The following is a 14,048-nucleotide window of genomic DNA, read 5'->3' as shown; positions in this document are numbered from 1 at the left end:
TGGTTCTTGTGCTTTGACCTGTTTTATGCATTTACTCTTTTATATTCCTATATCCCTGTCCCTCTCCCCTTCCCACTGGCAACCATTCTAATGTGTGTGATGACTATCTTTATGTTTGTATCTGTTCTTCTAAAATGTGTAGCTACTTTGTTTGCATATATTTTAATTAATGTAGATAAAACTGTTATATATTTTATTCACTAAGTTCTATGTTTTTAAGATGCTCTATGTATACGTCTAGTTCAGTCCTTCTAATCAGTTGCCCTAATTGTCTGCAACTCCTTGCTACCACAACAACACTGCCATGAACGTTCTTATAGATCCATAAAAGAGTTTCTTTAGGGTCTTTACCTAGGAGCATATTCTTAATTTGACTACCACTCACAGACATCAGCATACACATCCTCCCTTTAGCAGTGCATCTGGGTTTCTACATCCTCACATCCGTGGTAAATTTTAGCATTATCCAGCTTCCTGATTTTTTCATCAGACTGACACTTGTAAGGTAATACCTCAGACTAAATTCACAACACAACAACATAAATTGGAAAAGACACCAGATTCCTTTTTAAATGTTATGACTGGAAAAACAATGTTCAAAATATAACACACAACACAATCTATCCAACCTAACACAGCAACTATTTTCATATTTGGACATCTATGAGAGTTTTGTGCTGATGAATATGTAGTTTATATAGTTATAATTTCATAATCGAGTTCTGGACTTTGCTTTTTCAGAAGATTTCATGATGATTATTTTTAATGACTGCACAATGGTCTGTCAAGTTATATTTCATAATTGTGTTAGTCATTTACCTTATTTAAAGATGTATGCTGTTTCAAATTTTTAAGAATGATGCTGAATTGTTTCTTTCGTTGAATAATTTCCTCAAGGTAGTTTGCATTGTTGTTGGTAAAAACAAAGCCCCACATTAAAAACTTTTTAATGGCAGTTTGTGTAATAAATTTTAAATTAAAAATTATTATAGTTATATTAATAACTGTTCATCAATCCAACAGAATAACGCACAGTTATAATGAATCAGGCTGTGTCAATACCTGGAAATGAGTACATTAGGTCATTCGAGTCAAAACTTCACAAGTAAATCTACTAATATATAAGAATATACAATGATAATGATCAATAAAGGATAAAAGATCATATAACTACCTTGTTCAAATATACAGGATTTTGTGCTAAGTGTTTTGGTCAGTGAAAATTTAAATTAAAAAAATCACCACCATAGTAAGTTAAAAGCAAACAGCTTTCATCACAAGGTTGAAGAACTGTAAATATAAACATGTGATATCCCTTACTAGACAACCGGGACATTAAAATAAGGATGCTTAAGGGTTTGCTTACCAGGCGCTCCCCCAGTAGCATCACCTATGACTCTGGGTCCTACAGAAGTACGAGATGGAAAGAGAAAAGCTGTACTCCAGCTTCTAACAGAAAACTGACTTGCAAAAGTATCGTTCCTCTGAAAACAACTAAAGCGTAGATAATATTTTACCTAGAGAGACAACAGAAACAAAAAACATCTATAAACTCCCCACAAAAAAATTGATCAAAAATGAGAGACAAAATGAAGTTAAAGCGCAAATGGGAATATATGATTTTGGAGGTGGTCTAACAAGTGCCAGCATGGATTCTGGACATCGGGAAGTGAGAGCACAAGCTCACGTGCTGTGACCATGTGTCATCTTAAGTTGGCTTCCCTTAAATCTGTCATCCCTCCAGTTCATGACATTTTTTTATTTAAATGTCAACAACACTTGGATGTATACTGTGGGTCTGCAGTAAGCAAACACGGTGGCACCCTACATATCACTATGAATGTATTTTTTCCTAAACTGACAGCTGGCATGTATATTGAAACGAAATACACCAACGGGTGTTATTCATTTCTCTTTCCATTATGTCATCCAAGTGTTCTGGGACAACAATCTCTTCCTCTCCTAAAAGTGACTGTAAGTAATAAAGAATCCTACATGAGAACAGAGGAGGAATGTGATAAAATGTAAACATAGAGTACTGCATATTTTAAGTATTAAATGAAAAGATAATTCCTCGGAGCTGAGTAAACTTCAAAGTACATCCTTTTGGGCCTAAGTAGCTTCATAAGTCAACAAATAATAGACCGAGAGTCACCAAAAGTCAGAAGGGTCCGACCAGAAAAATCAGTCAGATCAGGAGGGAAAGGTCTAGTTAAATACACAAATTCCATTATCAAGACAAAAAAATTTAGGCACTTACTATGTAACATGATCGAGGATTAAGCCATAGACGCTGTCCCTCAAGGAGATCAAATTCTGGCTTAAGACCATAAAACAAACGAGACTAATGGGGCACAACAGCCCAGGGACAACGACTAGAAGGCAGGAGGGGACAGGAAAGCTGGTAATAGGGAACCCAAGTTCGAGAAGGGAGAGTGTTGACATGTCGTGGGGTTGTTAACCAATGTCATAAAACAACATGTGTACTAACTGTTTAATGAGAAACTATTTGTTCCGTAAATTTTCATCAAAAGTACAATAAAAAAAAATTCAGCTGAGGAAACACGTATTTTTATAATACAGTAAGTGCAGTGATAGAGATATGTATAGGGTATAATGAGAGTATGAAGGAAGAAAGAAGCAGGTGTGGTCAGGTTAGACTGTGCAGGGAGTCACAGCAGCAGAGTCTTAAAGGATAAGTAAGAGTAAGCCCAGTGAAAGGGGCAGGGAAAGGGAGATTACACAAGGCAGAGGAGGAGGAAATTCAAACCAGTACTGAAAACATTTTGGCCAGGCTCTTTGCACACTGCTGAGCCTACACCAGCATCAGCCTACACCAGCATCAGCCTACACTGGGTCAGAAATCTGAGGGAAGTTGACATATATAGAAAGAGTGAGGGAGTACTGGACAGAACGAAAAGGTATCTACAGCCCTACCAGTGGTTTCCTTACTTCTTCCTTCCATTGACAGCCATCGATCTCCTAAATGCAGAATTTGGCTCCATGTATATATATACTATAACTTGTTGCTGTTGAGTCAATTTTGACTCATAGCGACCCTATAGGACAGAGTAGAACTGCCCCATAATGTTTCCAAGGAGCGCCTAGTGGATTCGAACTGCTGACCTTTTGGTTAGCAGCCGAGCTCTTAATCACTGTGCCACCAGGGCTCCATATATACTATACCTTGGTTATTTCCCTCAACACGAGGCAGCCTGTCTATAAGACCTGATAAAGAGACATCAACTTCAAAGCACTGTCCTTCACTCTCCTCCTTGGGGGCTGTTATTAGAATCTTCCTCAGTGTCTGCAGATTCCATAATTCTGATTCAGCCTGGCTGAGCCTTAGAGTTATTTTCTAGATTTTGATGTAGGAGAGAAATTACATGAGATTCACTCACAAGAGGGCATTTTCCATGTTGGGATCCCTGCTAGTGAAGCTGTATCTGCTTTATCACGTCAGCTCCTTTGACCTCGGAAATGTATATTTACTTCACCACTATCTGCAGAGTTGGAGGCAGCTGTCATACCAGATACAGTGGTAAAAGCAATATCCTAGTTGCCACTGTTTCTCAAGATTCAGTTTATAAATGTAAAGCCAGGTAGGTAGTGAATACAATTCTTTCCTCATCAGCATTAGCTAAAGTGCACAGACACTGAAGTGAATAAAATTTGGATTCAAACTCCTACTCTGCCATGTACAAGCAGTATGATCTCGGGCAAGTTAATTTCCCCACATATAAAACGAGATAATGATACCTCTACTTCATTAAATTCCTGGAATGGGAAGTACGATTATGAGGTTTCTACATAAAACTTTCTCACCTTAAGTGGCAGGGGATCATCGCTATCTTTGAACTCATGGTCAAAAACAATAGCAGCCAGCATTTTTTTAGAGTTATTTTCATACTTAAGGTGCTCCTCAAAATCGCTTTTTGAAGAAAAGCCTTGAACTGTATGAGAGAAAAATACGTGAGCTGGCCACACACATGAAAAACTTCTGAAAGCATATCTGTAAGATGGTCTACCATTTTACATGGATGAAAGGCTATCAAAATAACTTAAATTTCAAACAATCTTGCGCAAATATAAGCACAGCAAACTACCTGATAAATATTTGGAGTGCACAACAACTTTTAGGAGTTTTAAAAACTTTTATCACAAGTTTAAAACAATAATTGTTGAAAATAACTGCATAATGAAAGTACACTTCAAAAATGGGGAAAGCTTCAAACTGTTTCTGAAATTTCCATCTTGAAGGAAATAAGAACAAAATTAATCAATGTAATCTATTCAAAGTCATAGACATGGGAATCCATAATGTCTGAATAAAAAACACCCAGAAGATGGAGAATGCAACCACTTTACAAGTTCAATATTTAAAGTGATCCATCAACAAATTTAGTCTAAATTAAATTTAACCTAATTGAAATAAAAAAGACAGTACTATTATGTACAACCAAACATCTCATGGCATTTGGTTCCTTAGTCTGGAGGCTAAGGGTCATGGTTTCATGAGACATCCCAGTTAACTGGCCTAATAACTTGTTTAGTGCTTCTGTTCTACCTCCTGGTTTATCGTGTAGTGCCTGGGGTCTTAAAAGCTTGCAAGGCAGCCATCCAAGGCACAAGAATTGGTGTCTATTCACCTGAAGCAACAGAGAAAGAAGGAGAGAGTCAGAAATAGGAAGATGATATGGAATTTTTGTGGCTAATTGCCTCCGTGAACTGCCTCCTTTGCCATGAGATCAGAACTGGATGTTACCGGCTACCTTTACTGAACGTTTTGATCAAAGATTCCATACAAAATTCCTGATCACAAGGGGGAAAATGCAGAACAGAATTTCAAATTCTCATGGGCTCTAGACTTTCTGGAGCCAAAGGGGCTGGATGAACCCCTGAAACTATTGCCCTGAGATAATCTTTAAACCTTAAACCAAAAATATCCCCTGAAGTCATCTTTAAAACCAAACAATAGTTTAGCTTAACTAGTAAAAAAGTTCTGCCTTGAAGATCATGAAAGCTCCACAGACACATCCAAACCTCTGAAGGATAGAATTACCAGGCTGAGGGCTATGGGGACCATGGTCTTGGGGAACATCTAGCTCAACTGGGATAACACAGTTTATAAAGAAAATTCAATTCTGACAATTTCCAATTTTCCTAGATTCATACTTTGTAAATTCCACATTCCAATTATTAATGTATGTTTGCAGCTGTTTCTTTCCATTTTGAGTCATGCCACATCAGCAAATGAAGGTCCCAAAAGCTGGAGTCCATCCACATCATTAAGGTCGACTCTACTTTGAGGAGGCAGGTCTTCCCTGGTCGTATTTAGAGTGACTTCCAACCTGAGGGGCTCATCTTCCGGCACTAATCAGAAAATTTTCCACTGCTATTCATAAGGCTTTCATTGGCTACGTCTTCTCAGAAGCAGACCACCGGGTCCTTCTTCCTACTCTTAGTCTGGAAGCTCAGCTGAAACCTGTCTGCATGGGTGACCCTGCTGGTATTTGAATATCAGTGGCATAGCTGCCAGCATCACAGCAACATGCAAGCCCCCACAATACAACAAAATGACATTTGCGGAGCACTGCTGTAAATGCTTTACACATGTTAACTCACTTGATCTTCACAAAAACCCTATACATTAGGTACTATTATTATTTTTATTTAGGTTAGGAAGCTGAGGGAAAGTGAGCTTAAATAATCAGTCCCACAAATATGTGGTGTGCTCTTCATTCTGGTTTTTCCCAGAAAGACAGCTGTTGAAAACATTAACATGGGAAGCTGGTGGTATTCTGGTTTTGTGATGTAGCAATGGAGGTCTTCAACCAGGAGCCACTGACAATCCAGTCACTTTAAATACAAATCAGACTTCTCTTAAATTTGTGTCCTTTCTATCATGGATTCCAGGATCTATCACTTCAATACCTCTTCAGATTCTTCAACTCATTTGCCTCTCCCACTTTCCATCCTAGTGAGAAAGAAAAAGAAAAAGCCCAACCCTAAAAGAATATAACTTCCAACCTTTTTCATGGCAACACATACTTAGCCTCAATGAGTACAGAATTAAGCACACGTGCGCGCACACACACACGTGAGTGTGCAACCAGTTTCCTGAAGCCCAGATAGGGTACAGTTGTTCTTTCACTCATTGCCATGCATGAGAAAGCAACTGCATCAACCTAGGATGATGGGGTTTCCTAGATACACATGTCGTACGTTCCACGATCCTATTATTAGTGGATGTTTGCAGCTGTTTCTTCTCATTTTGAGTAATGCCACATCAGCAAATGAGGGTCCCAAAAGCTTGACTCCATCCACGTCATTAAGGTCAACTCTCCTTTAAGGAGGCAGCTCTTCCCTGGTTGTATTTTGAGGGCCTTCCAACCTGAGGAGCTCATCTTCCAGCATTAATCAGACAATGTTCCAGCACTATTCATAAGGTTTTCATTGGCTGATTTTCTACCAGAAGTAGACCACCAGGTCCTTCTTCTTAGTCTGTCTTAGTCTGGAAGCTCATCTGAAACCTATCCATTATGGGTGACCCTGCTGGTATTTGAATACCGGTGGTATAGCTTCCAGTATCACAGCAACGTGCAAGCCCCCACAGTATGACAAACTGACAAGACACATGGGGGACGCATAACATTGATAGCCTAGGCATTGGTGAGCTGAAATGGACTGGTATTGGCCATTGTGAATCAGACAATCGTATGGTCTACTATGCAGGGAATGACAAATTGAACAGCAATGGCATTGTGTTTATCGTCAAAAAGAACATTTCAAGATCTATCCTGAAGTACAACACTGTCAGTGATAGGATAATATCCACACACCTACAAAGAAGACCAGTTAACTGTTGACACAACCTTACCTGCCAAAAGTGAAAATGACTGGAAGCACTTACTGATGAAGGTAAAGACTACAGCCTTCAGTATGTGTTACATCTGAACATAAAGAATACAAAAATTCTTACAACTGGACCAATCAACATCATCATGATAACTGGCAAAGAAATTGAAGTCATCAAGGATATCATCCTTCTTGGATCAACAATCAATGCCCATGGAAGCAGCAGTCAAGAAATCATACGATGTATTGCACTGGACACATCTGTTGCAAAAGACCTCTTTAAAGTGTTAAAATGCAAAAATATCACTTTGATGACAAAGGTGCGCCTGACCTAAAACATGGCATTTTCAATCACCTCATATGCATACAAAAGATGGACAATGAAAAAGGAAGACCAAGGAGGAAATGACCTATTCAAATTGTGGTACTGGCAAAGAGTATTGAATATAGCATGGACGGCCAGAAGAATGAACAAATCTGTCTTGGAGGAAGTACAGCCGGAACGCTCCTTAGTAGCAAGGATGCCAAGACTTTGTCGCACTTACTTTAGACACAGGATCAGAAGGGACTAATCGCTGGAGAAGGACATCATGCTTGGTAGAGGGTCAGTGAAAAAGAAGGAAACCCTCAATGAATGGATTGACACAGTGGCTGCAACAAGGGCTCAAACATAGCAATGACTCTAAGGATGGTGGAGGACAGGGCAACATTTCATTCTGTTATACATAAGATAGCTATGAGTTGGAGCTGACTTGACAGCACCTAACAACAACAACAATTACAAATGGATAATATGGTTAATAAATAAAAAATGGAACATTTTGCCAGAGACCTGGCATCCGTTAAAAATAGAGATAGTGGAAATGCTAGATTGCTGGATTGTTTTTAAAGCAATTCAACAGAAAGATTGCATGACCTGATAACATAATTTCAAAATATATAAGCAAAAAGGAAAAATAACCAAATCAAAAAATCCTACTGAGAAATTTTAATACTACCTCTCTCAATAACTCATAGAAAAAGCAGACAAAAAACAGTAAGGATACAGAAGATCTAAAAAACACAATTAACCCAATTGTGCAGGCTGGCAAATCCAAAATCTCTAGGTCAGGTAAGAGGCTGGAAATTCAGGTAGTCTTGTGTCCCTCAGGTGGTGAGGGAGAGAGTCAGGAACTCTAGCAAGATATCTATTTATAGTCTGGAGGCAGAATACTCCCTCGTGCGTCCTCCATTTTTTCTCTTGAGGCCTTCAACTAATTGGAGGAGGCCTAGCCACATTACGCAGGGTAACATTTAAGACAAGGTGACTTAGTCACATGCAGATACTTTATAACAATATCTAGACTAGTGTTTGACTAAAAAACTGAGCACCACAGCCTAGCCAAATCGACACATAAAATTAACTGTCACAGTCTTTAATGAGGACATATTTTATATGAATTTAACTCTCAAATTTAATAAAGTCCATAATATTATATTTAGGATTAATACCTTGTTATGACGATGTCCTACAAGACTGTACTTGGGAGATTAAATGTCCCATTACAAAGGTTATGTGTGTCTCCTCTAAAAGAATTTAATAATTACATTTTTCAAAAAACCTTTATTTCTAACCTGTAAAATTGATGTCTAAATCCTTTTTCACACGTTCAACAATTTTCTTTACCACAATACTTCTGGAAGGCAGATAAGCCAATAGCCAAGGACTTTGAAAAAGGGTGGGACTTCTGAGGAATTTAGGTACATCATTGATAGGTAGAGCAGAGTAACGGAGAGGTCCAGAGTCTTTTGCAGCAATAAAGTAGCGTGTCATCAAAAGTATACCAGCAAATAGTAATATCAGCAGAATTTCCACACCTAAAGCAATAAAACGCCGCCTCTGAAAGAGGAAAATACCAGAATTGTGTTAATTACTCTAACAGGTCATTAAGTTTGCAAATGGCTAGTTCCTTTATACCAACTTTCTCATAGCTTCACCATATAATAACAACAGTTCCCTGAACTGTCTTTTTTGTCCTTTCTACACATCATTCTGCTATTAATTCACTCTGTGAGTATTCTTTAGATTTGACAGATACCCCCCCAGCCCTGCAACTGGAAATAAACAAAACAGTATAAGTGAAAATGCAGTGATCAAGCTGTCAGTTTTCTCCTGCGTCTCTTAGCCGTTGCAACAATCTCCTAAAGCTGGCTCAACCTACCTTTAAAGTAAAATTTCTCCAGAGAAGAACCGCAAATGAGTTTAGTGCCGACAAATCCATTCTTCTAAAATAGTGGAAGTTCCACTCTATGGAGTGAGTAAAGATAAAAAAGAAAAGAAAACTATGATTATCTTAAAAAATGTAAATTTTGGACGAGTAATAAGATTATTTCATTTTCCTATTTAACTTTCTAATCAAGCTTTAAAGATGACAAGAAAATAAAAATTTGAAATAAATAAAACATTTGAGATGTTTATTAGTCCTTTCTCTTTAATTTATTCAACATCTCTTGCGCTTCCAATATGTACAAAACACCAAGCAATGACAAAGCAAAGATCATTAAGTGTTGCTGCAAGTTTCCAGGTAAATTTGGCCATTCTTCTTGCTGTGTGCCCTCAAGTTGATTCCAACTCATAGAAACCCTATAGCGCAGAGCAGAACTGCCTCATAGGGTTTCCTAGGCTGTAATCTTTAAGGGAGCAGATTGCCAGGTCTCTTCTCCGGCAAAGTGGCTGGTGGGTTTGAACTTCTGACCTTTTGGTTAGCAGCCAAGTGCTTAAACACTGTGCCACGAGGGCTCTTTAATTTGGCCAGTAGCCTTCCGGATTCTGATTAATATAGTAATTAAGAAAGACGTCAGTGCCAGGGAGGGCTGGACACCTGGGTCTAGTTGTGGGGGAGGAAGCAGCCAGTTCAGGGCCTCAGCAGACAGATGAGATGACAGTTAATTCAGAATGGGAGTCCAAAAGGAAAAGAAAGCTGTAAAGGAGACTAGATCTGGGGAAAACTGTCCTGGGGAGAGGTGTGTTGAAAGTGTTCACAGGATCCCAGAAGCAGAACAACACTCCAAGCCAGGCTGTCTCTGCTGGCTGCAGGAAAGGGTACCCTGGACCTCTGGGAGGGTGCCGCCTCTACATGGGCTGAGGGAGGTGTGGGGTGAGGGGGGTCCTCTGGTTTCTGTGGAAGGAGGGAAGGCAGCAAGAGACAGGAGGAAGTAGAAAAGACATGAAGGTTTCCACATGCCTAAAAGCGAGGTGGCAGACTTGGGCATCTGTTGCCCTGGAAATGATTAGAAAGGAAGACTGCGGGGTGCAGGTTGGCTGGGAGGGTAGACCTTGAACTTGTTGAAACCAGTAGCCTCCCACCCCCTCTTTTTTTCCCCAAAGCATTCTGAACCCACCTGGGGATGAGGCCTGCTGTTGTGGAAACTGAACTTAGCTTCACAGGGCTGACAGCTCTGGTGACCAGGCCAGGCCAGGTCTGAGCGTCAGGAGAGGCCCCTGGTCAGAAGTGAGGGGTGACTGAAGGTGTGCTTCAAGAGGTAGGTGCCATCCTAACTGGTTACTGGGGTGGCACCTAATGTGTCTGACAGGCAGAGGCTGCTGAAGCAGGATGTTTGTGTGCCTGTGGGCAAAACTGGCCAACACTTTATTTTCTAGGTGGCATTGCTCCCCTTTGGACTTCCTTCTCTAGGTTTGAAGCTAATCTCTTCGGTGAACTCACTCTGTCCCTGTTCCTCCTCCCTTTAACTCTCTCAAAGTTGTCCATTCACTTAAAAAACTGCTTCCAGTAACCTGCTAAGTCTAGGGAAGGAGCTGAAGTTCCTACTGGAGGAGGTATTGCTGATAATAAAGAGGGAAGGCATTCCCCCCTGAGGCTGGGGGCGGGGGGCGGGGAGGGGGCGGTTGGTGAGGCCTCACTCCAGGCTCCAGGGCAGGAGTGCCGGAAAAAGCGATTGCTGGCCTGTGGAGAGGCTGGGGACCGAATATGCAGCCTTGGGCAGGCGATGGTACAAGCTGAAAATTATGAGAATGCCTTATGGACCTTGGTGTGTTACTGCAGTGTTCATCATGGCGATCAGATGGCACCAGGAGAAATGGAGCCCCTGGCCAGCGTGAGGCGTGGTAGTGCAGGAGGGCAGACCTAGAAGGAGGAAGCCCGCCTACATTGATGCCTGCAGACTGAACTTCCAGAGGCTTAGGCGCAGGCAGTTCTCCAGTGCCATGTTTCCAGGCCTTGCTCAGAAAGCCCTTTATTCAGGAGGCCACCATTTCAGGTTTTCAGATGAGCTTATGAATGGGCAATCTTAAAAAAAAAAAAAAAAAACTGTAAAGCAGATGCATCCAGACCCACAGGCCACCAGCAGATGTGTTGCTTTGAATCTGGTGATCCAGGCAGTGCCAACCTCCAGGCATGTGAATGCCATCAGGCTCCCCTCCTTTTCTGGAGGGTGGAGGTTTCCAGATGCTGCATCTTCTAAACTGAGCCTCCTTTCATATACTAGCTCTGTGCTATGAACCTTGCTTTAAGAAGACTATAAGCCTGAGCTGCAGAACTATTCAACGTTGATGCCACAATGCAGAGTAATGTACTTGGAGCTTGCAAATGAAGCCCAGTGACCCTCTCACAGTACCTACCTGCCTACCTGCCTGTGCAGTGGTCAAAGGAATTCTTAATACAATTTAACCTGTGTGTTGGGGAAAGTTGTTCAAGTTTTAAAGGCCTTAGGCAAAGAGAATATTGAGTTAAGGAAGACTGGCAAATTGTAGGGGTGGGCGGGTCATTGTGTTGTGCTAAAGTCTAGGGGAGGGTACAAATTGGTGGTGTCCAAATTTGTGTAATACAGACACCAGGTCTAGTATGGGCTTTCAGATTTGCACTGCAGATTACTAGCAGAAGGGGATGGTAGGTGTACAGGGGAAGATCTGTGATTCAGCTTGTTCCTTTTTTTTTTTTTAACTTGGACTTTACTTGATTAGATTTCAGAGTACTCTTGGCATGAAATCAGCAGGCCCTAAGGGTGGGGCTGTAGGAGGGGAAGGGTACAACTTCCCACTGGTACTGGGGTTTGGCGTGAAAGGGGAGAGGTCTGGTTAGGTATGCAGCCCAGAAGGTGGGGGTTGTAGGGAATGTAGGTTGAAGGGAATTCCCTGGAGGAAAAAAAGCAGTAGGCAGAGCTCTGGGGAGTTTAATAGAGTTTATAAGTGAAAAAAAAAAAAAAACTAGTGAATATAATTGTTAATACTAGTAAGCTTGTTGCTTGGAAGTGACAAAAGATGCTTGGAAACTTTCTAAAGTGCTTAAAAAATTACTGAACTGCAGGAAAACAAAATTATTTTGCTTTGCTGACAGATGGGGAAGATTCTGAGAAGGTGTAACTTAAAACCTGTGTTATCAGTCACTTGAAAATTAGTGCTAAAAACCTGAATCAGCAGATTAACATGTTTCACTGCTTTGCAAGCTTCTTAGATGGTTTATCTAAAGCTGTGAAGGTGTAGGATATTCAGGAGCAGTAAGTCTTAGAAAAGACTTCTAGATGTCCCAATTGTGGTCTTTAAAGTATTTAAGTTTGAGATCTTGGTGTGCACATAAAATGAGATTAGATGTACTCTTCTGGCTTTGTAACTCATATTTTTGTCACCAAGATATTCTGTGATTGAAAATTCTGAATAAAGTAAAAATGCAATGATTTCTAAAGGAGTTTTGTACGTGGAAGTCCTTCCTTATGATAAACATATTTGTCTTTTTGTGGGCAGTATTAATAATAGAAAAGTTCTGCTCCCTATTAGGTTTTCAAATCATAGTCAACTGTAACAAGGAGGGCCAAAGAACCTTTTGGTGGTCACTGTAAAACTACAATATTTAGTAGCAAACAGAACTCATGTACCCATGTATCTTAGGTTGGGTTCTCCAGAGAAGCAAAAACAATAAATCATGTAAATATATATATATAGAGAGAGAGATTTATATCAAGGAAATGGCTTAAACAGTTGTAGAGGCTAGACTGTCCCAAGTCCGTGGGTCAGGATAGAGGCCTCTCCTGATTCACATAGCCACAGGGTCTGGCTAACCCAAAATCGGCAGGTCACACAGCAGGGCTCTTGCTCACAGGCTGCGAAGACTGACGAAGACTGACAAATCCCAAGACTGGCAAGCAAGACAGCAGGTAAGCTGCTAGCTCAAGTCCCAAGAATCAGAGGTAAGACAATCAGGGGCCAGCTGCAGCATCCAGAGTGAGCAAAAGCCCACGAGCCAGAAACTCCACTTATATATTCGATGCAGTCCATACCTCCAAGGACACTCCCTTTCAACTGACTGGCTACTCACAATAGATCCCAACATGGAGGTGATAGCATTATATCAAATCTAATCATGGAATTGATCACATCATCACAGGACTGCCAAAATACATCGTAAGTGCCAAATCACTGAGAATCATGGCCCAGCCAAGGTAACACATAACCTTAACGATCACATCATACTAATAATACATTGCATCTCTAGTTTTAACAATGATTTTGTGTTTTTTAAATGGGAGAATAAGAGCAAAATGGGAAAAACCTTTCCCAGATGTCATCCATTTGTAAAAACTCTAGGAAAGACCTGAAAACCTTTTGTTGTGATAATACTAGCTTCTTTTTATTTTCAGACAGACTTTTTTAAAAAAAATAATATTTTACGTATTGTGTTTTCATTTAAGGTTTACACAGCCTTTAGGTTTCCATTCAACAATTCCTACACAAGTTGTTCAGTGACATCAGTTACATTCTTCACAGTGCATGAACATTTCCATTATTTCAGTTCTGGTTATTCCATTTCCACGATATAGTTTCCCTGCCCCCTTACATTCTCATCTTTATTTTAAATAGGTTATTTTTCCCCCACTCGTCTGTCATTTTGCCATAATGTGTGGGCTTGCATGTTGCTATGATGCCGGAAGCTACACCATGGGCATTCAAATACCATCAGGGTTACCCATGATGGACAAGTTTCAGCTGAGCTTCCAGACTAAGACAGACTAGGAAGAAGGACCCGGTGGTCTACTTCTGAAAAGAATTAGCCAGTGAAAACCTTATGAATAGCAGTGCCTCTCCAGTTGGAAGGAACTCAAAAGACGACTGGGAAAGAGCTGCCTCCTCAAAGTAGAGTCGACCTTAATGATGTGGATGCAGTCAACCTTTTGGGATCTTCGTCTGCTGATGTGGCATG

The 14,048-nt window shown here is 40.5% G+C and overlaps 1 protein-coding gene across 1 annotated transcript in view; it reads right to left on the bottom strand.

The window, feature by feature from the left end:
• The window catches only part of LOC101344022 (ATP-binding cassette sub-family A member 3-like), a 139,319-nt gene extending 130,200 nt beyond the window's left edge, over positions 1-9,119 (bottom strand). The window contains 4 exon segments of the mRNA XM_023728327.1: positions 1,367-1,517; positions 3,826-3,953; positions 8,473-8,737; positions 9,060-9,119. Coding sequence (XP_023584095.1) covers positions 1,367-1,517; positions 3,826-3,953; positions 8,473-8,737; positions 9,060-9,119 — 604 coding nt within the window.
• Between the last annotated feature and the right edge of the window lie 4,929 nt (positions 9,120-14,048).

This window comes from Trichechus manatus, unplaced genomic scaffold (assembly GCF_000243295.1).
Source record: "Trichechus manatus latirostris isolate Lorelei unplaced genomic scaffold, TriManLat1.0 scaffold00024, whole genome shotgun sequence".
NCBI lineage: Eukaryota > Metazoa > Chordata > Mammalia > Sirenia > Trichechidae > Trichechus > Trichechus manatus.
The sequence above is the reverse complement of the archived record's forward strand: the minus strand, read 5'-3'. Positions and strand labels throughout refer to the sequence as shown.